The following is a 27,524-nucleotide window of genomic DNA, read 5'->3' as shown; positions in this document are numbered from 1 at the left end:
ACCAATATTGGTCTAATGAATTTTTCCACTCAGGGAACAGTTGAAATCAAGAGCACACTGCCTGTGGGTGGGGAAGTCGGAGACTCGTCACATTTACCAAGTATTTGGAAGTTAAAGTTTATTTATCTTCAGAATACACAAGTACAACTCAACAAAACACTGCTCTCGAGTCCTCTACAAAACATGCAAACGCACATACAGACAAACTATACATATGCACACAGCATATATACAAATATTCAAATTAATATATATTATTCTTAAATAAATAGTAGAGACATGGAGGGTTTATATAAACAATTCTTCAGTTTCACTGCCCATGGGAAGAAGCTTGCATCGGCAACAAATTATCGGTAAATGGGATCAGTGCAAACAGGTAATGAGGGTTAGCATGGGTATTGTGGGATGAAGGGCCTGTTTCTGTCTTGTATAATTCATAGGTAGAATGAGGGCACAAGGGACCTTTATAAAACACTCATCTGGCCAAGACTGAAGCTCTGAACCCAATTCTACAGTCCAGGAAAGAGGTCCACACTGAGGAGAGGGTGCAGAAGAGAGTTAATCAGTGGTTTAGGGAATAAGGGATGCATGGCAAACTGCAGATGCTGGAATCCAGAGTGAAAAAGCAATCTGTTTTATATAGTCGGTAGGTGAGAAGTATAGAAGAAACCAAAACTTGTCTGCTTCGCCGGGAAAGGGGCCCATAAACTTCGAGCAGAGTCCTGGGTTGGGGGGGCATAGCTGAAAAAAAGGACGAGAATGGTTGGGGTAATGGATTGAAATGTTTACCAGCCATATGTACTGGCTCTGTTCCTTTCTCCACTGATGCCTGCTGGTTCACTAAGCATTCTCTGCTTTACTGCAGGTTCCCAGCATCTTCAGTGTCCTGCTCCATGCCATTGGCTGTGGGAACTAAAACGTTCAAGATAATGGATTTTTTTTTAAACTCTAGAACATTTCAAATTGGAAGTTTGAACTTACATTGGGATTGTGGGTCAACATTTTTTAAAGCCAGTTCATCATTTCCAAATTGACCGATGTTTTTAGCAGCTAATACAGTCAGTTGTAGAAGGCCATATCCTTCAGTGTTATTTTCACTCCAGATTGTGTCTGTGCAACGTTCCACATGATGTTCTCATCGCAGTCTCTTCTTCAGGGTATTCTCACTAACCATAAGCATTCTCTGTTCCCTTCCAGTTCCACAAAGAGAGGTTTAAAATTGACATGCCACACCGATTTAAAGTCTACAACTATAAGAGCCCGACCTTCTGTGAGCACTGTGGAACGCTGCTGTGGGGTCTGGCAAGGCAAGGATTAAAATGTGAAGGTAAACACACAGGTCATGTGTCAGGTACTTCCCAACTGGGAAAGTTTAAAAATATACTAAAAAAGATTCTTACTAGGCAGGGATAAGGAGACATTTTAAGAGAGTCACCCCAGTGGCGAGTGGCATCAACCAGCTCTTCGTCCTGGGCGACGCCATTGCTGTTTCACACAATTTATTCAAACAGCTGCTACGAGCAAAGCCTGACCAAGGCCCTTGCTGGCTGAATATTTGCTCCCATCTTCACCAAAGGTTTATGTGTTACTTCAGAAAACTTTACAATTTAAAACTTATTTATTATTTATTTTTATTTTCATTTAATTTCCTTGATTTTTTTTTTGCCAGTTGCTTGAGGTTGTCGGTTGCTTGAATTCCGGATAACAGGGGTTTTACAGTATTTAAGAGGCTTCCAGATAGACACATGGATATTCAGGGGATGAGGGATAACTATGAAGTGCAAGCAGCCAAATTTTAGTCTGTGTTTGGTAGGGGCACGTGGCTAAAGGATCTCTTCCTGTGCTGTACAGTTCCATGTTCTGTATGTGTGCAAAGCCTGATATCACAGAGAAGCAGGCAGCTCCTGGCTGCAGTAATGGGGTCAATGCAGTCACCCGGATTGGAGATGTAATTGTGTTTTGTTCTCTCTCAACCAGAATGTTGTATGAACGTTCATCACAAGTGTCAGAACAAAGTGGCCAACCTATGTGGGGTGAACCAGAAGATGATGGCAGAAGCCTTGGCACAGATAGAGAGCGAACAGCAGGTACGGCCCTAATACACCTTCGCCAGCCTTTCAGGCACGGTCCCAGAAACAGTACAGACACTTCACGTCCCTCTTCTCCATCCACCCCCGTCCTTCCTCCAGCTCCCCACCTCTTTCCCTTCCTTCTTCATCAGAATATGCCTCCCTCGGCCCCCTGCCCCTTCCCTCCATCGCCTTTCAGCTCCATTCTGTATCTGTATTCACCTGTCACCTGCCAGCCCATGCTTGCCCCCTCCCCCTACCCCTGCCATCATCCGCTGCGCGCCTGGTGCCTGACGTTCCTGATAAGGTGGTTTCCCACGTTGGGAGAGTCTTGGACAGTTTCATGACTGAAGGGTGCCCATTCAAATTGACACACTAAGTGATGCCTTTAACCACAGAGTGGCGAACCTCTGGAATTTGCTGCCACGGGCGGCTCTAAGGCTAGGTCGTTGGGTGTATTTAAGGCAGAGATCAGTAGGTATCTGAATAGTCAGGGTGTCAAAGGTTTGGGGAGAAGGCCAGTGAGAAAGGCTGGATGGGAGAATGAATCAGCTCATGATAGAATGGCAGAGAAGACCTGACGGGCCAGATAGCCTACTTCTGATTCTATATCTTATAGTCGTATGAAGGCTTCGACCATCGTCAATTTCCACGGCCGCTGCCTGACCCCTCTGGGCTTTGTGCATTGTCCTAGTTTTGCAACATAGCTTCTTGTTAACGTATCCCATCCCACTCAGGACTAGTTGATTACTGGTTATTAGTGAAAGGGTCAAATGCCCCATCTTATAGCTGAGCGAAAGGGGCAGTGTAGAGAGAAAGGAATTGGTTATGCTGCGGACACAAGCCCTGAAGGCAGGGCCCCAAGGCCTTCTTGACAGACACTGGAGGTGCACAAGATTGGATCATCTAATGGTGAAGGTGAGGTGGTGGGACCGAGGGAGTTAGATGTCCTTTAGGTAGTGGACAGCGGGCAAGGTGTCCCAAATGTAGATTGGAAGAGGCTGGATGTGGTGAGGGGCATAGTAATAAGGCATGAGAAAGAGTGTTCCAGCTAGTTTAGTGCATTGAAGTGGGTGCATGGAATCCAGAATAAGGCAGTAAGTGGGGCTGATACATAACTAGTCAGTTGGCAGCTGTGGAGAGAGAACCAGAGCTAATGATTCTGTTTGATGAATTCTGGACAGAATTTCATCTGTGTGGACATTGGCTTCAGGGAGAGGAGGGTATCAAATGACGAGTGTCACATCCCCTGGTTAGTGAGACTAGCAGGGAAGAAATTGAAAGTATTGTGCGTAAATTCATCCAATGCCTGTTTTATGCAGGTTCAAAGTTTAATTTATTTTTTGATTTTTAATTTAGACATATGCACAGTAACAGGCCCTTCTGGCCTACGAGCCCATGCTGCCCAACTGACCTAGACCCCTTTGTCCATTGGCCTGCCCTCCTCCCCCTACCCTTTCCACTCTTCTCCCCTGGCCTTTTAATTCAGGCGCCCACCTGATTTTTACTTGAGGAGGGGCTCAGGCCCGAAATGTAGGTGATGTATCTTTACCTCCCTCGGACGCTGTGAGACTGGCTAAGCTCCTGCAACACCTCTGTGTTTTTACTACAATCACAACGTCTGCAGACTTTCATGTTTCACTCCACTCAATCTTTAATGCGTCTCTTCCATGCAGGCTCGCACACTACGTGACATTGAGTACGTTGGTCGAGAAGGACCTGTTCACATCTTCAAAAAGCCAGCAGACAATGTGGAGGCCTCCACTTCTGTAAGAGGTATTGTAATGTTTTTCAGTCTTTCCCCACTTTGTGCTGTGGGTTGGCAGCTATTGTGAGAGATACAAGCCTTCCTAAATCACGAATACACCAGCCTTAAGGAAAACACAGTCGTCTTTAGGGTGGTACAGTTGACGTAGCATTTAGCACAATGCCTTTACAGTGCTAGCAATCGGTTCCAATCCTGCACTGTAAGGAGTTTGTACATTCTCCCCGTGTCTATGTGGGTTTTCCCTGGGGGCTCCAGTTTCCTTCCACTGTTCAAAACATTCCAGGGGTTCTAAGTCAATTGGGTTTAAATTGAGTGGCATGGACTCGTGGGCCAAAATGGCCCATTACCATGCTGTACACCTAAATTTAAATGTAAAATTTCATCCTAGAACATAGAGCAGTAGAGCACAGCTACAAACCCTTCAACCCACGATTTCTGCACCAAATTCGATGCCAACTGAATTTGCACATGAAATATAACCCTCTATTCCCTGCAGATTCATGTGCCTATCGAGAAGCCTTTTAAATGTTCTTATCATACCTTCAACCATTACCCTGGCGGCACGTTCCAGGCATCCACCACTCTCTGGATAGGAGGCACACTTCCCTTGGGCATCTCCCTTAAACTTCCTCCCTTTCACCTTGAGCTCATGTCCACTAGTACTGGACAATTTTATTCTGTCCTTTTACCTTAAAAAAAAAGGATAGAGCATCTTTGTAGACAGGCTGAAGGAAAGTTACCGGCCTAATTCATGGGATGAGAAGGTTTCCTTCCAAAAGAAGTCTGGTTAGACCACACAGAGTATTGCGTTCAGTTCTGGTTGCCTCATTACAGGATGTACAAATTTTAGATCAGCCATTCTCAACCTTGTTTAGGCAATGCCCCCCACCCCGGGACTCTGCTCAAAGTTTATGGACCCCCTTCCCTGTGAAGTAGTCAAGTTTTGGCTTTCTTTCATATTTCTCTCCCACCGACCTCATAAAATTACATTCAATATATTTATGATATGCAAGGTGAAAGGAAAACAAGGATTTTACTTATATAATACGTGGCCCCTGCAGGGAGCTGTTGTGCTCCCATTGGGAATGGCTGATTTAGAGAGAGTGCAGAGAAGATTGATCAGGGTGTTGCCTGTCATAGGAAGGTTGACCAAGCTAGGGCTTTTCTCTTTGGAGTGATGAAGGATGAGAGATTAGTTAATAGAGGTATGTAAGATTAAGGGGCCCTTAGATAGGGTGGGCAGCCAACTGCTTCTTCCCAAGGCACCCATGGCCAATACCAAAGGAATTGGTTAGTGGAGGAAAGTTAAGGGAAGACATCAGGGTAAAGTTTCTTACACAGAGAGTGGTGGGCATCTGGAATGCATTGCCAGGGGTGGTGGTCGAAGCTGGAACAAGAGGACACATTTAAAACACTCGGACAGAGATACGGATGTAAAAAAAAAGGTTTGGGGTGTGAGGGAGGGAAGGGTTGGATTAAGGTGAAGTGGGTTTACATAGATTAGTACAACAGCATGGGCCTAATGGCCTGTACTGTGCTGTAATGTTCTATGTTCTACAGTTTTGATCTAGAGTTTCTGAAGATCGAAGGGTGACTTTTTAAAATGTAATTCCTAAAGGGGCCTTGACAGGCTTAGATGGTGAGATGTTTCTGCTCATGGGAATGTCAGGAACAAGAGGACATCGCCACAAAATAAGGGGCTGCACAGGTTAAACTGAGGTGGCCACATTTTCTTCTCTCAGAAGGTGGTGAATCTCTGGAATTCTCTCTCTAGAGGGAGGGGAGTTCCCAAGGCCAGCGAATCTCTGGAATTCTCTGCCCCGAGGGAAGTGAATCTCTAAAGTTCCCGAGGGTGATGAATCTTTAGAATTTTCTGCTCCAGAGGGAGTGAATCTCTGGAATTCTCTGCCCCTGAGGCAGCTGAAGGCAGGATCATTTGACATATTTAAGGTGGATAGATAAACATTTGAAAGACTGTTAGTTTGCACTGTGAACAAATAACTTGCTCAAGGTTAGTCTGTGGTGAATTGAGTAAATTATTTCAAAATATTTACATATTTTTATGTATATATGTGATTATTATATGCTGTGTATTGTGCGTGCACCATGGTCTGGAGAAACGTTGTTTCGTCTGGTTGAATATGTACGATGAACTTGAAAAAAGTTGCTGATCCAGTGACCTGTTGGTCAATATTATTCCAGTCCTGATGGAACGCTTTCCTCACAGGTCTGTGTTTATAAGGGTGGCAGCATTGTTACTGGATCTGTGGTTGCGTTGATAGATGGCATCTGGACATGGGTATGCATTCACTGGCCCCTAGCTCCCTCAAGTGGCCAATTCAGGAAGAGCAACCAATATATCAAAGGCATGTGTTTCCATGGGAACATTCTGTCTCCAGAGTGTACCATAAAACACTCATAAAGGGGGCTATTCAGCCCTTTTTTGGTCTGTGCCAGTAAAAACGAATAACCCAGCCTACCCCAGCTTCCAGTGTCATCCAACAATGCTGATACTGGTGGCTTCCTCTGAATTGTCAAAACTATATGAGAATGAAAAAGATTCTAATGAGTTTATTGTCATGTACGTCGGTACAACATACAGAAGAACCTCAATTCTTACCTGCTGCATCTATGTAGGAACTTCTGTGAAACCTACATTAAATTACCCCAGTTCAAAAGTTCAAGGTTGCCTTTGTTGTCATATTAATTCATGTATTAATTAAAAATGTAATATACATGAACTATTTCGACTTTTGTCTGCCGTAAGGCAAACAGAGGGCATTTCCTGGTGCCTCGAACAATAAGAGAAAGAAAAGCAAAGGAGAGTCTGTTCAGAGTCACCGTGTGTCCATGGATTCGCCTCCAGTGTTCCCGCAGCCTCTGCAGCCGCACAGACTCCTGTCCGATCCATCAGCAGCCTGATCTCCAAATCCAAACCTCCGACATGATGGGGAATTCTTCAGTGCCTGAAGTCCTTCGGGACCCCTTTCTTGCCCCCAGCACCATCTCAAACCTTGGTTCTGAGACCTGGTTCCCATGAGCCAGTCTCCAGCAGCCCACAGCCCGTGTGGGTCCTTCAACCGCAAGTCGCCAACAGCCTGCAGCCTGCGTAGAAAGAAAAAATAAATGTCAAAGTTAGATAGATAAATAACCCTGGGCAACAAATGTTTTCATAAAATTTGCTTCCTGAAAAAAAAAAAATCGGGGATTACGATAGGCAACTTCAAGCTGAACACAAAGATAATTTCAGATTTGCTACATCACATAGGAAGTAGGAGAAACATTAAATGAACTTTGATTGAATTTAGCATGTGTAATCATATTATGGCACTGACACATTGCATTAGTTCAACTGACCTAAAAATGTTTTGCCGCTGATTTTTGTTTGTACTCAGCATCTGATGCCTCTCGTGTCAGCGTCCAACAATAGTTGGCCAGCACTGATGGATTCCAGTTGCCCTGATACCCCTTTTCCATTCTCACCATGTTCGTCACTGACTGCACCAAGATCAGCAGGGAAGGAGTCCAAGTGAGAATGCAGAAAATGATTTTTTTTTCAATAACATGCTGCATTTCATGGTTTTGTCTGGTTGATGCATGTTGTCAATCAGCTCGATGTACTTTGGTGTTGGTGGTCTGTAGTGGCCAAGAAAATTCTCAACAACATCTTTAAATACCTTCCATGCTATTTTCTCCAGCCTCATGTGCAGATCTTCGAACCGCCTGGTGTTGGTGGTCTGTAGTGGCCAAGAAAATTCTCAACATCTTTAAATACCTTCCATGCTATTTTCTCCAGCCTCACGTGCAGATCTTCGAACCGCCTGTCATTGATAATGTGTATGATTTGTGGACCAACAAAAATGCCTTCCTTGTTATTAGCATCGGTTATTCTTGGAAACATCTGTCTCAAATAACGAAATCCATCACCTTCTCTGGTGGCTTTGGAACTGGCGTTAAGCAGCACTGGTCTCCTAGCTGAGGGCAATAGATTTCTTAGTTTTAGTAAAGAAGCCAAATACATTGATTAGATGGAAATAACAATCTGTCTCGTGGTCTTTCCGTTCTCACCATATCATTGGGACTGCAATTTGGACCCCAAGTACCTCTGAGCCAAGCTCTCAGGTTGATGGCACATGTTGCACAACAAATGTCAGGAGTCCAAGGTTTGTCTTGGTCACCAATTTTACAACCAAAGTAGAGCTCATCGGCTTTCTCAATAAGTGCAGTCAGGCTGCATCTTTGAGACTTTAGTGTACACTCGCCACAAATGTAACAAAATGTATCGTGGCTGTAGCGACATTGACGAGACATTTCTGCTGTATTGAATCTTTCTGAAGACAATAAATGCTATTGTTAAGTACACTCACTAAGCTCTTGAATGAAAAACGTGTGCATCAACATAATGCACAGCATCTGTATATGTGAGCTGCTTTTATATCCTGCCTGCATCTATCCTGACTAAGCATGCCCAGACCTAAGACAACATTTGCATAGCACCTACACTGCATGCCCAGGCACGTTTTTGAAGGGTGGGAGGAAACCGGAGTCCCTGGGGAAAACCCATGCAGACACAAGAACGTACAAACTCCTTAGAGACAGCGTGGGATTCGAACCCCGGTCCCTATTGCTGACGCTGTAACAGTGTTGCACTAACCATGCCATGGTTCATGTTTTACTCTCTGTAGTCTTTTCCCATCCTGTGCATTGCCACCTCCGTACCAGAGAGTGATGCAACCAGTCAGAATGCTCTCCAGGGTCCACCTGTAGAAATTTGCAAAAGTCTTTGGTGACGTACCAAATCTCCTCAAACTCCTATAAAAAATACATATGCACAGTACGAATATACAAATATTACAATAAATAATTAAATATTATTGTTGAATAAGTAGCAGAATCTCGGAGGGTGAGTGCGAGCAGTTCCTTTGGTCGTTCAGCATTCTCACTGCCCATGGGAAGAAGCTGTTCCTCAGCCTGGGGGTGCTGGCTCTGATCCTCCTGTATCTCTTCCCCAACAGGAGTGGGTGGAAGATGCTGCATGCAATGTGGTAGTGGTGGTGGTAGGAACTCCCTTCCCACAGCGAGCTAAATCTAATATCATGCACGTGTATCTCACTCCTGTCCACAGAGGTGCAAGGAATCACCTGGGAAACGCAAACCAAGGACGAGGACGAGAGCCCTCCAGACTCTCCCATTTACCAAAAGCCACCCAGAATCAGCCAGACCAAGTTTACCATCGATGACTTTATTCTGCACAAAATGTTGGGAAAAGGCAGCTTCGGAAAGGTAAGTAAACTAAACTCTTTATTTAAGTATTCACTCTAGAGGTATAATTACCCATCCCTAATTGCCCTTGAGAAAAATATTTATATATACAGTGAAACCCCTGGTATACGGCACCTATAAGGATTGGTTGATACCAGACAAGTGAATTTTCTGGTTGCTTGAGATTGCGTGTTGCGTAACTTAACAGAGGTGTGCCAATTTTAAACCTGTATTTTCTTACCTATTTATTTTCCGCAATTATTTTGCTGATTCCTTGAAGCTGCTGGTTGTTTGAGTTCCAGATACCAGGAGTTTTACTGTTGTGCCTTTATATATGTATGTAATTATTATGTGCTGTGTATTATATGTGAGCACCGCAGTCTGGAAAAACACTGTTTCATCTGGTTGTATATGTACAGATAATAATAAACTTGAACCTGAACCAGAAAGGGGTGTGGAGCTGCCTCCTTGAACTGCTGCAGTCATTGGGGAGTGGGTGTCCCCACAGTGCAATCAGGAAGGAATTCCAGGGGTTTGACCCAGCGACAATGATATATTTCCAAGCCAGGGTGGTGTGTGGCTTGGACGTCAATCTCCAGAGGGTGGTGTCTTCATTACTTTTGCCGCCCTTGTCCTTCAAGCCGGTGGAGGTCGTGGGGACAACTCAGAGTAGGTTTAAGTGAAGGTTTTGCAGTGTTGCTCCAATAGATGTTAAAAGAGAAGTTGAAGTTACGCTGAGCATTATGTGGAACATGAAACAATTTTTCAGTTTACTCGCTGCCCTCAGCTCAAACTGTCTGAAGTAAATCAAGATGCAGCTTTGTTGCAAATGAATGAGCAAGAAGACTGATGGGCCTGCAGACGCTGGAATCTGGAGCAAAAACACTGCTGCTGAAAGAACTCAGCAGGACGAGCGGCATCTGAGGAGGGAAAGGAATTGTTGACATTTCAGGACATCACCTGAGACTGTACAGGAAAGGTAGCCAGTAGTAAGAATTGAGGGGTAGATTCAGGTGAGGAGGGGATTGATTGGCAGATCGAGTCAGGCAAGGGAGGGAGGAAAATGCTTTGTCCTTTGAAATTGTAGCAACTTGTCACAACAGTACAGTAAAACTCCTGGTGTCCGGCACCTATGGGGATCGATAGATGCCGAATAAGTGTATTTTCTGGTTGCTTGAGATTTACTCTTACAATGCCTAACTACACCTGCATTAAGAATAAACCATTTAAAAGACAAAAATACTACACTCTACTTGCCCTGAACAAACTTCACTTGCGTGAATATATAAACCTTAAAACATTTTATTTTATTTTCCAATCACATTCTTTGAAAACATTTAACCGTCAATGCATCTGCAGGTTCTTCCCCCTCCACAGAGCCGCCTGAAAGAAGAGCAATGACATTATAGATAATTGACTCCCCCCCCACCACCCCAGGTTTACAGATAAAGCCTCTGTCCAGGCCAACCTTTACTAAGCGGGATAAGGAGACATTTAAGAGAGTCGCCCCAACGGTGAGCAACATCGACCCACTCCTCATCCTGGATGACGCCATCACTGTTTCACACAACTTTATTCAAACAGCTGCTAATGGACCAAAGCACTCGCTGGCTGGATATTGTCTCCCATCTTCGCCAAAGGTTTATGTGCAACTTCAGGGAACATTTACAGTTTTAAACATTTTTTTTAACCTATTTTATTCTTATTTATTCTAATTTTTAAAATTTATTTTCCTCAATTTTTGGTCAGTTGCTTGAATTCCGGATACCAGGGGTTTTACTGTATTAAAATGTGGAAACTGGTGTTAAAATCTCCCTTTTCGGATCTGCATCCATACAATGACCGACTTGCGCCAAGAGTTTTACTCCTGATGTTTATGTGACCCAGCGTGATGATGCTTCTTGTGCCCAGGTCTTCCTTGCAGAGCTGAAGGAGAAGAACCAGTTCTTTGCCATCAAGGCCCTAAAGAAAGACGTCGTGCTAATGGATGATGATGTGGAGTGTACAATGGTTGAAAAAAGGGTTCTGTCTCTCGCGTGGGAACATCCATTTCTCACTCATCTCTATTGCACTTTTCAAACTAAGGTAAGACTTGGTTCACTTTGCTTGTTAAAATTGCTCCGCTACGTTTCCTGTCTTTATGTTCTGAGTATCGCCAGCATTTATTGCCTATCCCTCGTGAGCTGCTTTCTTTTTTTTTTAAATTATTTTATTTAATGATGCCATGTGGTAGATGAGACCTATGCCACACATTACACTCTGATCTGCCTGACCTGCAGGAGGAAGAACTCAGAGTTGTACGTTATGTACGTACTCTGACAATAAATCTGAGTTTTGAACTTTCAACTTTGACCTTCGTGTGTTTTGGAGTGTCGGAGGGAACCAGAGCACCAGGGGAAAACTCATGGGGTGAATGTACAAGCTGCTAACAGACAATGGCGGATTCAAGCCCAGTTCACTGGTGCTGGATAGCACACAAAATAGAGCTTTTTTGCTGAATCTCAGTACATATGAGAATTAAATGATCCAATTCAATTCCAGGTGAACAAGAGAGACTGCAGATGCTTGAAAAAACTGGAGCAACGCACAGATTGCTGGAGGAACTGAGGGGGGTCAGGCAGCATCTGTAGAAGGCAGGGTCCACATATAAAGGCTGGGGAAAGAAAGGAGCAGGGGTGGGAGGAAAGAGGAGTCCAGACCAACAGACAAAAGGTGTTAATTGGATTAGGATAAGACGAAAGGTGAGAAATGATTTTGGCTCTGTGGAGTCAGAGGGAGCGAAAGAGAGTTAGATAGCTAGAGGAAAGGAGAGAGGGGAAATGGTTTGGCCCCAAAACATTGGCTGTCTCTTGCCTTCCATGGAGGCTGCCCTATCCTGATATCTCCAACTATTGGTGTATTGCTCCAATTCAATCTGCAGATACCTGTTCAAAACAAGCTCCTGCAATATCTTGACATTGTACCTCCAACATTTCCTCCTGCCCCGCTCCCTCTCTTGATGAACCAACTTGGTTTTTCTTTTCTTTTTGTCCAGATCTTTAGTTAGGAATTGAAGTGTTCAGACCATAACTCAGCGCAGAAATGAACTCTGCCGTCCAGAAGGTCTCTGTTCATCGATTTATTTCACAAATAGCCCTCATTGTTAAAGGCAGAGCATCTTACCACAGCAGAGCTGTGCATTCGTTGAATCAAAACATCGCTGCAACAGATTAATGTAATGTTTTTTTGAATCATTGCGCTGGGAATATGTTAGACTCCTGGATCAATTAGGTGGGAATTAATGGAAGCCCAGGAGTGATTGCACAGAGAATAATAGATAATTTGTAAGAAAGTACAAAATTTTAAAAAGGCCAACCAACCAATTTTCCGCTGCAACTGTGTCTGCCTGTCCCGCATCGGACTTGTCAGCCACAAACGAGCCTGCAGCTGACGTGGACATTACCCCTCCATAAATCTTCATCCGCGAAGCCAAGCCAAAGATTACAGCACCAGGAAATTGGCTCGAATCTGGTGCTAAGGGGCCAGATTCCCTGCTGAACGAATCTACAACTCCATCACATTGAGATTAACAGAGCTTCTGCCTTTTGATTCCAGCACGTTAAAGTCCTCCTATCTTAGATTGTGTTCACTGATTCTCTGGTGTCTATTTTTCACAGGAGAACCTGTTCTTTGTAATGGAGTACTTGAACGGTGGAGACTTGATGTTTCACATTCAAAGCTGCCAGAAATTTGATGTGCCAAGAGCAATGTGAGTGGGTCCTCATTTCTGATACCACCATCGGTGCTGACATTTCCTGTTCACCTAGACTGGCCCTTGAACTGAGCTGGGCAGCCAAGAGTCGACTCTTGTGGTGGTCTGGAGTCCCCAGAAACTGCAGAGGGTGGTAAATGCAGCTCAGGTCACCTCACCTCCCACTGTCCATACCTCCCACTGTCTTGGGAAAGCTGCCAGTCTGGTAAAGGACCCATCCCTGACCTTGCAGCTCTCCCTCAGCACCGCACAACAAGCTCCCTCAATCATTCTTGCGCTCACAGCTTTCTCACTCACTCAGGGGCAAGACGGACCTCCAATGGTTCATACTTTCTCGTATCTGCTGAAGAATGAAAAGGGGAGCAAGGTGGGAATTTACACTCTGCAATAAGAGAATAGTGGCCAACAGCTCTTGAAGATCAGATGCAGAGAACACTACAGGCCCTTCAGCCCATGATGTTGTGCCAACCCATTCAGTATATATATCTATCCAAAAAAAGCCCTAAACCCTCCCAACATCATAACCCTTTATTTTTCTCAAGACTCTCTGAAATGCCCCTCTTGTTCCTACCTTCACCACCACCCCTCCAATACATTCCAGGTACCCACAACTCTAAAAAAAAGTACCCCTGACGTTTCCCCTAAACCTTCCTACCCTCACCTTGGTACAGATGTCCTTTGATGTTTGTTAAATGAGTTGATAGGATACAACATACGAATTCAAAAATTGTTCACGTTAAACTTTTTTCATAGTTATTAATCTCATTGCAGGTTTTATGCAGCTGAAATCATCTGTGGTCTCCAGTTTCTTCATGCCAGAGGCATTATTTATAGGTAACTCAAGAGTGCATGCTTTATTGCAGAGCATTGGGTTTTATTGCACATAAGGTGCTATCGAATTGGAGGTTGTTGTTTTGAGTGTATATCTATGTACTCTCTCCTATTTACACTGGACAATTACATCCTGAAATAAAATTGGGGATTATGATAGTCCACTTCAAGCTGAACACAAAGATAATTTCAGATTTGTTGTACCATGTAGGAAGTTGGAGAAACATTAAATGATCTTTGATTGAATTTATCCTGTTTAATCACATCATGACGCTGACATATTGAGTTGGTTCAACCGACCTAAAAATGTTTTTCCACTGATTTTCATTTGTACTCAGCATCTGATGCCTCTCGTGTCAGTGCCCAACGATAGACAGTAAGCCAACATTGATGGATTTCAGTTGCTCTGCTACCACTTTTCCGTGGTCGCAATGTCCCGGTGAAACCTTTCACCATGTTTGCACCAAGATCAGTGGGGAAGACGTCAGGGTCCGAATGCAGAAAATGTATTTTCAACGACATGCTGGGGTTTTTTTTTTTTTTAAATGGTTGAAGTAGACTTAGAATATGACAGGAAATTTCAAAAATAGGTTAGATCTTAAAAAAAAGGACGTGATAGGGAAATGTTAAGGTGATTTTCGTGATCAGGAACCCAAAATCCATAAAATACACATAAAGTGTTCAGGAAGAAAAATCTTCTTCATCCAGTGTTTTAACAACCTAATATATAATCTTGGGCCTGTTCAACTCTGTAGAGTCTGTACATAGCCACCCTTATTTAATAATCTAGTGTCTGGATCTCTTTCTTGTGGGCCACTGAATCCAAAACTCCCAAATCCATTTCCAGGGACCTGAAGTTGGACAATGTTCTGCTGGATGGAGATGGTCACATTAAAATCGCAGATTTTGGCATGTGTAAAGAGAATATTCTTAATGACACAAGGACCAGCACCTTCTGTGGCACACCTGACTACATCGCTCCTGAGGTCAGTGGATCTGTTAACATGATGTTGTTGTAGCCACATCTTCACATAGCCTGCTCTAGTTTCCTCAGAATGCGTATGGAAGATACAAGGTGCATTGGAACAGTGCACGAGGCCGCAGTCGGGAAGGTCAGATTGGGGGCAGGGCGGTGAATTAAAGTTTGAGGCATCTGGAAGCTCAGGGCACCTAAATGCAGGTAGCCACAACCCACTGGACTAGAAGGAAAATATTCAGCTTTTCTCCGGATGTTGAGAGGACGAGAAGGCTTGTGCTCAACGGGGAGGTTAGTTTAATTTGCTCTTCATTCCCAAGATTCATAAGGTCAGCTCTCAGCCTCTTACTGCCTGGTTTATAAAAATCACGAGGAGCGTGGATAAAGTGAATGCTTGCAGCCCTCTTCCCGGGGGAGCCAATTCTCGAACTAGAGGGCAAAGGTTTAAGGTGAGAGAGGAGAGATTTAGGAGGGACCTGAGGGGCAACTTTTTCCACTCAGAGGGTGGTCCACATCTGGAATGAGCTGTCAGAGGAAATTAGAAGTGGGTACAATCATGATGTTCATTTGGACAGATACATGGATAGAAAGGGCTTAGAACATTGATGTCAATCATTTTTTTAACCACTCACATAACACCTTAAGAAATTCCTTACTAACTACAAAGCATCCTATGTCATTAGGTGGTAAGGGTATGTAAGTGGGGAAAAAAGGTTGAGAACTATTTGCTTAGAAGGATATGAACCAAATGCATACAAGTGGGACTAGCCCAGAATGCCGACTTGGTCAGCATGGGCTGCAGGGCTTGTTCTGTGGTATACACTTCTGTGGCTCTAGGATGCATCGGATGAAATCCCTGTTGGTACACCTGTATGATACATAAGACCTGCACCAACGGCATTACAGAGAAGTACAGTGCATTCTTTAAGGTCTGTGTCCATCTATTCCACTGTATAGATTCTGCTCGGACAGAAGTACAGTATGTCAGTGGACTGGTGGTCTTTCGGAGTCCTTCTCTATGAGATGATAATTGGCCAGTCTCCATTCCACGGTGCAGATGAAGACCAACTCTTCCAGTCTATCCGCACAGACGATCCCTTCTATCCACGCTGGCTGGGCAAGGAACCCAAGGATATTCTCATCAAAGTAAGACCTCTCGGAAGTATTTTTTTTAATGACGTGTATACTCATTTTCCCTTAATGGGAGAAAAATAAAGGGTGTCGCATTTCGTGCAACACTGTAACAAACAGTGCCATAGACCCAGGTTCAAATCCAGCATTGCCTTTAAGATGTGTATACGTTCTCCCTGTGTCCGCGTGGGTTTCCTCCAAGTGGTCCGGTTCCATCCCACATCCAAAGGGCAAAAGTCCCTGCTTTGTTAACCTTGCCCTGTAAAGACACGTTCTCCAAACCAGGCATCATCCTGGTAAATCTCTCCACAGCTCCACATCCTTCCTGTAACAGAAGGCTCAGTCTTTCTGCCTCTACTCTACTGTTTAAGCCTTCGGACCTGCAGTGGGAGGTGTTCCTTTCGATCACCAGATCCGGATACAACTGCCAGGAATGAATAAGAGTCCAGAATTGAAGTGTGATAGCAACTTGGCACAGGTGACGGAGAGAAGTACATTTTATAAAATATCTGCTAGTGAACCAATATTACATTGCCTCCAGAATGTGTTTGCTTCTTTAATTCAGAGATACAGCACAGTAACGTGACCAATGAGCCTGCACTGCCCATATACATCCATGTGACCAATTAACTAACCCCCTTGCAGGTCCGAAAGCTTAAACAGTAGAGTAGAGGCAGAAAGATTGAGCCTTCTGTAATCCCCTTGCATGTTCAGTTCCAGTCTCCTCATTACAGGAAGGATGTGGAGAGGGTGCAGAGATTTACCAGGATGATGCCTGGTTTGGAGAACATGTCTTTATGGGACAAAGCTGGGACTTTTGCCCTTTGGACCAAAGGAGGATGAGAGGTGACCTAATAGAGGTGTCCAGGATTATGAGAGGCATAGATAGGGTTGACAGCAAGTACATTTTTACTGGGGCAAGAGCATCAAACACCAGAGGACATCTGTTTAAGGTGAGGTGGAGAAAGTTTAGGAGAAATGTCAAGGGTAAGTTTTTTTTCTTTTAACAGAGTAGTGGGTGCCTGGAATGCATTGCTTGAGATGGTGGTGGAGGCTGGTACAATAGGGACATTTAAAAGACTCTTAGACAGACACATTAATGCAAGAAAAATAGAGGGCTATGGGTGTGAGTTAAGAAAAGTTTCTATTGTGTGAACACAACTGTAATGTTCTTTGTTTCTATGGACCAACTGCTATTGAAACATGGTCACCATTGGATGGGACAGCAGATCACAAGCACTTTGACACATCATGGTGAAGCCATACATTGATAACATGACAATATCCCAAAATAAAGTGATTGATTATGACCAAAAACCAGGTTTTGAGGTGTTAGAGGAGGAACAAATGTTGGCCAGAACTTCTAGAATGATTCCCTGCTCTTCCACAATCTTCAGGGCCCTCCCAAAGGAGAAACACTAAGGGTTAAATGCTTACTGGCACTGTGCACCCCTAGATTTTATTGAAAGGGTTAGTTAAGTATAAAAGTAGGGAAGCTTCTGAACACCTTTATCAAGTTTTGGTGAGACCACAGCAAGAATAACTGCCTGAGTTCTGCGAAGTGAGCCTGCAACTTTCTGAATCTCAATGGTGATTTAATTGAGAAATGGCTTTGGTTAAGTTTATTCGGAGGTTCTTCCGACAACATTATAGCTGGAACAGCAAGTGTCTCATATTTCTCCCCCATCCACAAGCATGTTCTCTTAAATTCAGTGAAAACATGTTTGGATCATGTTAAAAAGTGATTGGTGACTGATTTTCCTCTTTCAGCTCTTCGTCAGGGAACCGGAGAGAAGACTGGGAATAAAGGGGAATATTCGACAGCATTCCTTTTTCCGGGATATTAACTGGCAGGCACTGGAAAACAGGGAAGTGGACCCACCCTTCAAACCCACCGTGGTAAGAACAGTGTCTGTTTCTGAATGTCATTTTACCCTCCTATGGATCTGAAGATGCTCATCGAGCCGACCAGAAGAGAAAGCTGCCTCGTGAATCATGCATTTTCACAACAAGCCTTTTATTTGCTATTTTCTTCTGCTTTAAATGAATTAATTGAGTTACAGGGAAAAGTTAAACGGGTTAACTCTATCCCATGGAGCACAGAAAATGAGGGGAGATTTGAAAAGTAATCATGGGAATTTAGCATTGGAATTTCTTCAGCCACAGGGTGATAAATCTGTGGAATTTGTTGCCACAGGCAGTTGTGGAGACCAGATCATAGGGTGAGTTTAAGGGAGAGACTGATAAGTTTTTTTAAGCCAGAGCATCAAAGGTTTTGGGGAAAAGGCTGTGGTGGGGGGGGGAAATGGATCTGCTCAGACTCGATGGGCTGAACAGCCTATGTCTTATGGTCTTATTAATCCCACTGCACATTGTAATAGTAATGAGAGTTAAACAAGGAAAACCTGAAGACACTGGGGTCAGGTGAAGCACACAAAAGTGCTGGAGAACCTCTCTAGAAGACCCCCCATCTATAGGAAGCAAAACACAATCGACGTCTCAGGAGGAAGGGCTCAGGCCCGAAATGTTGCTTCCCGGTCCTAGTTCTGATACCTCATGTTTTCATGAATTAAAAAGATGCTCCACAAATGCTTTATCTATTCTCTTGACAGAAATCAAGAAGTGACTGCAGCAACTTTGACAAGGAATTCTTGAACGAGAAACCCAGACTGTCTTGTGCAGACAGGACCCTCATCAACAGTATGGACCAAAACATGTTCAACCATTTCTCCTTCACCAACCCCAAGATGGAGAGAATGCTTTGATGAAGATAAAAACGATGCTGTAGAATATTTTACGTCTGTAACACTGAAAAGTTTGAAGTTCTCCATTCATTCATGATGACAGCATGCTCTGGGAATGCTCCATTCTGTGTTGGACATGTGGTATGAAATAGTGTTCGATCAGCCTGGATATACCTGCACACGTGCAATGAAAACCATTTTGTGAGACCATCATCCTTGGCACCTGAGGAGGTGTCCTAATTGTTTTTTGGACTGAACCCAAGAGGCACTTCTGCCTGAAAATGGTGTCTATAATCTTCTTCACTGAAGGACTGAGGCCAACATTGCACGAAGAAGTGTTTAGTTTTCCATTCAGTGTGTTTAATTGTATTCGTTTCCATGTGAACATGGGGTAAGCCTCTTCTTCCCTTTCAATCTTGTGTTCAGGCTTCCTGCCCACAGGACTGGCATTCACCTTGTTCCCAGGCTGAACTGGCAGCCCAACACCACAAACGGAGCAGAGTTGGGTGAAGCTCAGCAGGAGTTACTAATTGGCACTGCAGTGTTTGCTGGGTCAGTGAAACAGAGGTCTTGACCACCTCCCTACCTCCAGACAACCTTTAAACCCCATTCAGTCTCCTCTTCCAACTACCCTTGATCAACTGTGTGTGTGTGTGTGTCCATCAATGAGGTGGTTTATCAGTCCCCTACAATGAGCTGCCATTCATTCTCATGGTTCCAGTCACCACTTCTAACACTGCCATGCAGATGGACAGGAAGTGGGAATTGGTGGCTCTGTACTCCTGTGGGATTGAGAGTGGATGGAATTTCAAAGTTTGACCAGAATACGCAGTAAATTGTGTCGGACATGTCAATAGTGTCTGGCAATTAGTCAAGCATTGGAAACATGGATGGAATTAAGTAAGATGGGGAAACTTGCTTTACTGGCCACGTTGAGGAGAGGGATCATGCTATCTGAGGGTCTGGCTGTTACGGGATTTGAGTTGCAACTTCTCAGTAAAAAGGTTCATAGATTATAGTTCAACCATTTTCTAACAATCCCAATCCAAGCAAGGTAAGAATTACTTTGGCCGTAACCTCATCAATAAACTGCAACTTTTCTCCACTCAACTCCAAACCCATTCATGCATTTGCCCCTGGGATGGAATCACCTTGCAAGTACAACCTTTGTCAGTCCTTCCTGGGACCCCGATGTAGAACAGCCAACTGGCCAATATTCCAAAATGTCCCAGGAAAATTCTCATCACTCATTACCGCCAAGAGTTTATAGCAGGAGAGTGAGATGGAAAGGTTTAGTGGGGGGGGGGGGGGGGGGGGGGAGGGAATAATTCCTTACCTTGGGACCCAGATATGGCCACCAATGGTAGGATGATTAAATTGGAAGATCATCAAGAGCAGCCATTCTCATCGAGGACTATATGGCCCCTCTGGAGGCTACAGCACATTGGGGGGGGGGGGGGTCCATAGACTGAAATCATAAAATATTTTTAATGTGTCCTGTGTAGTTGGGAGGAGAGAAGTAGGAAAGAAACCAACTAAACCTGACTATTTCATAGGGAGGGGGCCCATAAACTGTGAGAAGATTATTGTTCAAACTGCTGGATTTGTCCCATTTCCCTCCTTTCCAGCTGTACTACAATTCTCAATTTTAATTCAAGAAAAGAAAACAATGTTTTCAGTGACATTTTCCTTCCTCAAATTCTCAGGCCCAACTGGAGTCACCAGAATAAATGCTGGATCTGGCACTTTGTGACATTCTCCAAACTCGCAGCCAACACCGAGCAATATCGGTGGTATTAAATCCACCCTCCCCCCCCCCACTCACTTTTTTCCCACATTGGTTACTGTCGGCTACCGTCGAACATTACAGCACCAAAAACAGGCCCTTCTCGTCTGTCCAAACTGTTATTTTGCCTAGTCCCACTGACCTGCACCTATTCCATATCCCTCTATCCCCCTCCCATTCATGTAGCCTCCTTTTTAGAGACTACTGTTTCAATCCTGTCTTTCCAGGATGTCATTTCTCCCAAAGAGTCTTCGGATTCAAAATGTCTCTCTGCTTTCAGTACATAGTTCGGTTTTAGTTTCATTTCTGTCCAAAACACACTTGTCACTTCAAAACCTCTCCATATTCATAACAACCTCTGACCTCATCTCTGTGGCTTATGATGCTGGAAGGTCTGATGACCACAAGCAAAAACCTGTGTTTAAACAGATGGCCTCCTTCAGCAGTTTTTCTTGAGTACTTGAATACTTGTTTTTAATAAAGTGAACACTTCATTGTTCTTGAATTAATTATGACCTCACTTCTTAGTGCAATGGTGTAACTCTCTGTACATGTGTGTAACCCTGAACCAGCCCACAAACTAACTTATTCTACTAATATATATATTTTATAACTAATGATTTTAACTTTAAAGATTAACAAATCCATTACAGGGCCATATAGAACCCCCCCCACCCCACCAGATCTACAGACACTGAGACCAGCGGAGTTCCTCCAGTATTTCTGTGTTTTTGCTACAACCACAATGTCTGCAGACTTTTGTTTCTCACTGATATTCTCGATTTCTGTTTGCGTCTATAATCAATACAGTTGCAATTCATCACATTTTATGAGACCATTTGCAAATAACAGACAAATTTAACTTGGTTCGACTGGAAACGTTATGAAAGATTAGAGAAGATAGTGGGATTTAATCTCCTCTTTCAATAGACCACTGGATGGAATGTTAAATAATATTTTTGGGTCATTCACTCTCACCCTACCCCCCACTCGTGGATCTGAAAGCTGTCTTTTTACAAATATATGACGGATATTAACGTCCCTGGCATTACACTGCCTTGCTCAATGATCTCGAGGAGGATCAGAATTTATTATCATGAACATGTCATTAAATTTATTGTTGTGGCATAGTTCACACGTCAAAGTTATAGGTTACATTTAAAAATAAATAAATTAATTCGTACAAAAAGAAGAGAAAATAAAGTACTGTCTTTGGGTCATTGTCTGTTCTGAAATCTGATGGAGGGAAAGAAGCTGTGCCTGTAACACTGGGTGCTCGTCTTCAGGTTCCCGTACCTCCTGAGATGAGGGCACGGCCTGGGAGGGGATCCATGAGGATAGAGGTAGTTTCAAGATACCACTTCTTATAGATCTCCTCAATGGAGAGGAGACTGGTGCCCATGATGCACAACTCTGTAGTTTTTTTCCTGTCATGTGCATTGGCACCTCCATACCAGACAGTGATGCAATCAGTCAAAATGCCCTCCGCAAATCAACTGTAGAAATATGGAAGTGTCTTTGGTGACAAACCATATCTCCTCAAACTTCTCATGGTATGGGAGCTAGTGAGCCTTCCTGTGAGTGCATCAACATGAAGGGCCCAGGATGGATTTTCTGAGATGTTGACACCCAAAAATTTGAAGTTCTCAGCCCTTTCCACTACTGACCCCTTGATGAGGACTGGTTTGTGTTTCCCTGGTTTTTCCCCCTCCTGAAGTCCACATTCAGTTCCTTTGTTTTGCTAACGTTGAGTGCAAGGTTGTTAGTGTGACACCACACACCGAGCTGATCTATCCCCCTCCTGTACATTTCCATCTTGGATTCTGCTGACGACCGTGGGATCAGCGGCAAATTTATAGATAGTGTCCTTGGCTGGATGCAAGATATTGAAATGAAGGTATTATCACTCAACACAATTCAAGCACATTGAAAAGGAAGAAGTTAGGTTATGGAATGAAATGTGTAAAGGTGGAGACATTACACTCCAAGGTCAATGTCACACTTCAAGATACAATTCGGTGTAACTAGATTCTGCTGTAACAGTTTACATGTCTCTGAGGAAAGTAGGAGTCAGGGGTTTGAATAAAATCACATGCCTCCGATGACCTGCTGACTTTAATAACCAACAGGACATCATTTTGGAAATTCCAATTGAATTTACAACAGGGAATGGCCCATAAAATAAAGTTGCCCGAATAGTGGTACATATTGCCTGTCAAGAACTCCATCCGAAATGACTTTGCCAGAGATCTTTGTTATGGACACTTGGTCTTAAGATATAAAAGGACATTCCCCTCTCCAGTATTTCAATCTGCATGCACATAACCTGCACTAAATTCACCCATAAATGTGACAAAGTACAATAGATGTTAATGTTGTACCGTTTCATTCTGTCAGTGTACAATTACCTCATTAGACGACTTATACAAAGTAAAAGTGTGTTTATCAATAATCATCGTGCCTATCTGAGTGTTTCTTAATTTACAGATTTGAAATTGTACCTTCAAACCAGAGACATCCAGCCAATCTGGTCCATTCTGACATCCCTTTAAACCTTTCCTTTCCACAGCTTTCAGACATTAAAATTGTCCCCACCCTTGCCACTTCCTCTGGGTTTGTCTAGCAGAAACCGGAGAAGTCGACGTTAATCTGTGGGAGAGGAGGAGTCACGTGATGGCCGGTCGGGGAACTCCAGCCCTCTCTGGGCTGTTTTAAAAAAAAACACAGAAAACAAAGGCACAAACACAAAAATTAAAATAAAGTGAAACTAAAGATGTGAAGAAAATGGCAGCGAAGAAAGAAAAGTCGAAAGCAACGGGAAGAATAGAAGAAGAAAAGACATCATAAGAAGAATGTGAAGGCCTTACCTGTCCGAGGAGGCCCGCTGTGGAGAGAGAAGCCTGCTCCCTCAGGTCAGTCGAAGTCCCAAGTTTGGGACTACAAAAATGGCTCGTGGAGCCAAGCAAAAGTGCGCAACCGCGGATGCACGAGGAGTCGCGCATGCGCGATGCGCAAGACAAAAAAAAACTGACGGGAGGGGGGACCAGCTGAGGAGTCAATCTTCACAGCTGAGAATGAGCCTCAGCACAGCAGCAAGAAGAGAACATAGAAAACAACGAGAACAAGAAAGAAGAGTAAAAAGAAATCAAGGAAACAACAGATGACCAACCCAGAGGAAGAAGAAGAACACAGAGAAATGGAAGGGAAAGGCAAGACAATGGATTTTTTTTTTAAAGAATATATGGAATCAGTGAAAGAATGGCAATCACAAGAATTTAGTGAAATAAAAAGAAGAATTAAAAGTACAGAAGAAAAAATGAATAGATTAGAGATGGTCATGTCAGATATAGGAAAAAGAGTGGACAAGGTGGAAGAACGAGAAACAGCCGTAGAAATGGAAGTAGATGACTTAAAAGAGAAATTAGAAGAATCTAATAAAAAAGTTAAAGAGACACAAGAGCTGTTAGCTCAGAAGATAGATATAATGGAAAATTATAATAGAAGAAATAATATAAAGATAGTGGGCCTTAAGGAAGATGAAGAAGGCAAGAATATGAGAGAATTTATAAAAGATTGGATCCCCAAGGTCCTAGGAAGACCAGAATTACAGGAAGAAATGGAAATAGAAAGGGCACATGGAACATTAGCTCCGAAACCACAGCCACAACAAAAACCAAGATCCATATTAGTAAAATTCCTAAGATATACAACAAGAGAAAATATATTGGAGAAAGCAATGAAGAAAATAAGACAAAAAGCCATTGGAATACAAAGGTCAAAAAAAATTTTTCTATCCACACATAAGTTTTGAACTCCTGAAGAAGAGAAAGAAGTTTAATACAGCAAAATCGATCCTATGGAAAAAAGGATATAAATTTATGCTAAAGTGCCCAGCGGTACTTAAAATAGTTATTCCAGGGCAGCAAAACAGACTATTCTCGGATCCGGAGGAAGCAAGGAAATTTGCAGAAAAACTACAAGACAGACAGAGAGATGAAGATATGTAACGAGAGTAAAAATGACCATGAACTACGTGTGTGTGTGTGTGTGTGGATGGGTGTGTGTGGGTGGGGGTGTGTGGGTGGGGGTGTGGGGGTGTGTGGGGGTGTGGGGGTGTGTGGGGGTGTGGGGGTGTGTGGGGGTGTGGGGGTGTGTGTGTGTGGGGATTGTGTGTGTGTGTGGGGATTGTGTGTGTGTGTGGGGATTGTGTGTGTGTGGGGATTGTGTGTGTGTGGGGATTGTGTGTGTGTGGGGATTGTGTGTGTGTGGGGATTGTGTGTGTGTGGGGATTGTGTGTGGATTGTGTGTGTGTGTATAGATTGTGTGTGTGTGTGTGTAGATGTGTGTGTGTGTGTGTGTGTAGATGTGTGTGTGTGTGTGTGTGTAGATGTGTGTGTGTGTGTGTGTGTAGATGTGCGCGTGCGTGTAGATGTGCGCGTGCGTGTAGATGTGCGCGCGCGTGTAGATGTGCGCGCGCGTGTAGATGTGCGCGCGCGTGTAGATGTGCGCGCGCGTGTAGATGTGCGCGCGCGTGTAGATGTGCGCGCGCGTGTAGATGTGCGCGCGCGTGTAGATGTGCGCGCGCGTGTAGATGTGCGCGCGCGTGTAGATGTGCGCGCGCGTGTAGATGTGCGCGCGCGTGTAGATGTGCGCGCGCGTGTAGATGTGCGCGCGCGTGTAGATGTGCGCGCGCGTGTAGATGTGCGCGCGCGTGTAGATGTGCGCGCGCGTGTAGATGTGCGCGCGCGTGTAGATGTGCGCGCGCGTGTAGATGTGCGCGCGCGTGTAGATGTGCGCGCGCGTGTAGATGTGCGCGCGCGTGTAGATGTGCGCGCGCGTGTAGATGTGCGCGCGCGTGTAGATGTGCGCGCGCGTGTAGATGTGCGCGCGCGTGTAGATGTGCGCGCGCGTGTAGATGTGCGCGCGCGTGTAGATGTGCGCGCGCGTGTAGATGTGCGCGCGCGTGTAGATGTGCGCGCGCGTGTAGATGTGCGCGCGCGTGTAGATGTGCGCGCGCGTGTAGATGTGCGCGCGCGTGTAGATGTGCGCGCGCGTGTAGATGTGCGCGCGCGTGTAGATGTGCGCGCGCGTGTAGATGCGCGCGCGCGTGTAGATGCGCGCGCGCGTCTCGGTGCGCGCGCGCGTCTCGGTGCGCGCGCGCGTCTCGGTGCGCGCGCGCGTCTCGGTGCGCGCGCGCGTCTCGGTGCGCGCGCGCGTCTCGGTGCGCGCGCGCGTCTCGGTGCGCGCGCGCGTCTCGGTGCGCGCGCGCGTCTCGGTGTGCGCGCGCGCGTCTCGGTGTGCGCGCGCGCGTCTCGGTGTGCGCGCGCGCGTCTCGGTGTGCGCGCGCGCGTCTCGGTGTGCGCGCGCGCGTCTCGGTGTGCGCGCGCGCGTCTCGGTGTGCGCGCGCGCGTCTCGGTGTGCGCGCGCGCGTCTCGGTGTGCGCGCGCGCGTCTCGGTGTGCGCGCGCGCGTCTCGGTGTGCGCGCGCGCGTCTCGGTGTGCGCGCGCGCGTCTCGGTGTGCGCGCGCGCGCGTCTCGGTGTGCGCGCGCGCGTCTCGGTGTGCGCGCGCGCGTCTCGGTGTGCGCGCGCGCGTCTCGGTGTGCGCGCGCGCGTCTCGGTGTGCGCGCGCGCGTCTCGGTGTGCGCGCGCGCGTCTCGGTGTGCGCGCGCGCGTCTCGGTGTGCGCGCGCGCGTCTCGGTGTGCGCGCGCGCGTCTCGGTGTGCGCGCGCGCGTCTCGGTGTGCGCGCGCGCGTCTCGGTGTGCGCGCGCGCGTCTCGGTGTGCGCGCGCGCGTCTCGGTGTGCGCGCGCGCGTCTCGGTGTGCGCGCGCGCGCGTCTCGGTGTGCGCGCGCGCGTCTCGGTGTGCGCGCGCGCGTCTCGGTGTGCGCGCGCGCGTCTCGGTGTGCGCGCGCGCGTCTCGGTGTGCGCGCGCGCGTCTCGGTGTGCGCGCGCGCGTCTCGGTGTGCGCGCGCGCGTCTCGGTGTGCGCGCGCGCGTCTCGGTGTGCGCGCGCGCGTCTCGGTGTGCGCGCGCGTCTCGGTGTGCGCGCGCGTCTCGGTGTGCGCGCGCGTCTCGGTGTGCGCGCGCGTCTCGGTGTGCGCGCGCGTCTCGGTGTGCGCGCGCGTCTCGGTGTGCGCGCGCGTCTCGGTGTGCGCGCGCGTCTCGGTGTGCGCGCGCGTCTCGGTGTGCGCGCGCGTCTCGGTGTGCGCGCGCGTCTCGGTGTGCGCGCGCGTCTCGGTGTGCGCGCGCGTCTCGGTGTGCGCGCGCGTCTCGGTGTGCGCGCGCGTCTCGGTGTGCGCGCGCGCGTCTCGGTGTGCGCGCGCGTCTCGGTGTGCGCGCGCGTCTCGGTGTGCGCGCGCGTCTCGGTGTGCGCGCGCGTCTCGGTGTGCGCGCGCGTCTCGGTGTGCGCGCGCGTCTCGGTGTGCGCGCGCGTCTCGGTGTGCGCGCGCGTCTCGGTGTGCGCGCGCGTCTCGGTGTGCGCGTGCGTCTCGGTGTGCGCGTGCGTCTCGGTGTGCGCGTGCGTCTCGGTGTGCGCGTGCGTCTCGGTGTGCGCGTGCGTCTCGGTGTGCGCGTGCGTCTCGGTGTGCGCGTGCGTCTCGGTGTGCGCGTGCGTCTCGGTGTGCGCGTGCGTCTCGGTGTGCGCGTGCGTCTCGGTGTGCGCGTGCGTCTCGGTGTGCGCGTGCGTCTCGGTGTGCGCGTGCGTCTCGGTGTGCGCGTGCGTCTCGGTGTGCGCGTGCGTCTCGGTGTGCGCGTGCGTCTCGGTGTGCGCGTGCGTCTCGGTGTGCGCGTGCGTCTCGGTGTGCGCGTGCGTCTCGGTGTGCGCGTGCGTCTCGGTGTGCGCGTGTGTCTCGGTGTGCGCGTGTGTCTCGGTGTGCGCGTGTGTCTCGGTGTGCGCGTGTGTCTCGGTGTGCGCGTGTGTCTCGGTGTGCGCGTGTGTCTCGGTGTGCGCGTGTGTCTCGGTGTGCGCGTGTGTCTCGGTGTGCGCGTGTGTCTCGGTGTGCGTGTGTGTCTCGGTGTGCGTGTGTGTCTCGGTGTGCGTGTGTGTCTCGGTGTGCGTGTGTGTCTCGGTGTGCGTGTGTGTCTCGGTGTGCGTGTGTGTCTCGGTGTGCGTGTGTGTCTCGGTGTGCGTGTGTGTCTCGGTGTGCGTGTGTGTCTCGGTGTGCGTGTGTGTCGGTGTGCGTGTGTGTCGGTGTGCGTGTGTGTCGGTG

The 27,524-nt window shown here is 46.6% G+C and overlaps 2 protein-coding genes across 17 annotated transcripts in view; one reads left to right on the top strand and one right to left on the bottom strand.

The window, feature by feature from the left end:
- prkcq (protein kinase C, theta) overlaps positions 1-19,827 on the top strand; it is a 97,224-nt gene extending 77,397 nt beyond the window's left edge. For all 12 annotated transcript variants that reach the window (XM_069910087.1, XM_069910082.1, XM_069910080.1 and 9 more), the window contains 11 exons: positions 1,198-1,327; positions 1,978-2,087; positions 3,746-3,845; positions 8,963-9,120; positions 11,011-11,184; positions 12,756-12,847; positions 13,622-13,684; positions 14,529-14,667; positions 15,615-15,803; positions 17,559-17,687; positions 18,401-19,827. In XM_069910087.1, coding sequence (XP_069766188.1) covers positions 1,198-1,327; positions 1,978-2,087; positions 3,746-3,845; positions 8,963-9,120; positions 11,011-11,184; positions 12,756-12,847; positions 13,622-13,684; positions 14,529-14,667; positions 15,615-15,803; positions 17,559-17,687; positions 18,401-18,553 — 1,437 coding nt within the window. In that variant the 3' untranslated portion in view covers positions 18,554-19,827. The remainder of the gene's footprint in view (positions 1-1,197; positions 1,328-1,977; positions 2,088-3,745; positions 3,846-8,962; positions 9,121-11,010; positions 11,185-12,755; positions 12,848-13,621; positions 13,685-14,528; positions 14,668-15,614; positions 15,804-17,558; positions 17,688-18,400) is intronic.
- pfkfb3 (6-phosphofructo-2-kinase/fructose-2,6-biphosphatase 3) overlaps positions 6,475-27,524 on the bottom strand; it is a 142,627-nt gene continuing 121,577 nt past the window's right edge. For 2 of the 5 annotated variants that reach the window (XM_069910093.1, XM_069910094.1), the window contains exon 15: positions 6,477-6,942. In XM_069910093.1, the coding sequence (XP_069766194.1) occupies positions 6,748-6,942 (195 nt within the window). In that variant the 3' untranslated portion in view covers positions 6,477-6,747. Of the gene's footprint in view, positions 6,943-27,524 lie in introns of all 5 variants that reach the window. The other 3 variants (XM_069910092.1, XM_069910091.1, XM_069910098.1) reach the window with 3 other exon arrangements.

This window comes from Narcine bancroftii, chromosome 13 (genome assembly GCF_036971445.1).
Source record: "Narcine bancroftii isolate sNarBan1 chromosome 13, sNarBan1.hap1, whole genome shotgun sequence".
Taxonomy (NCBI): domain Eukaryota; kingdom Metazoa; phylum Chordata; class Chondrichthyes; order Torpediniformes; family Narcinidae; genus Narcine; species Narcine bancroftii.
This window is presented reverse-complemented; position numbering and strand designations above follow the sequence as displayed.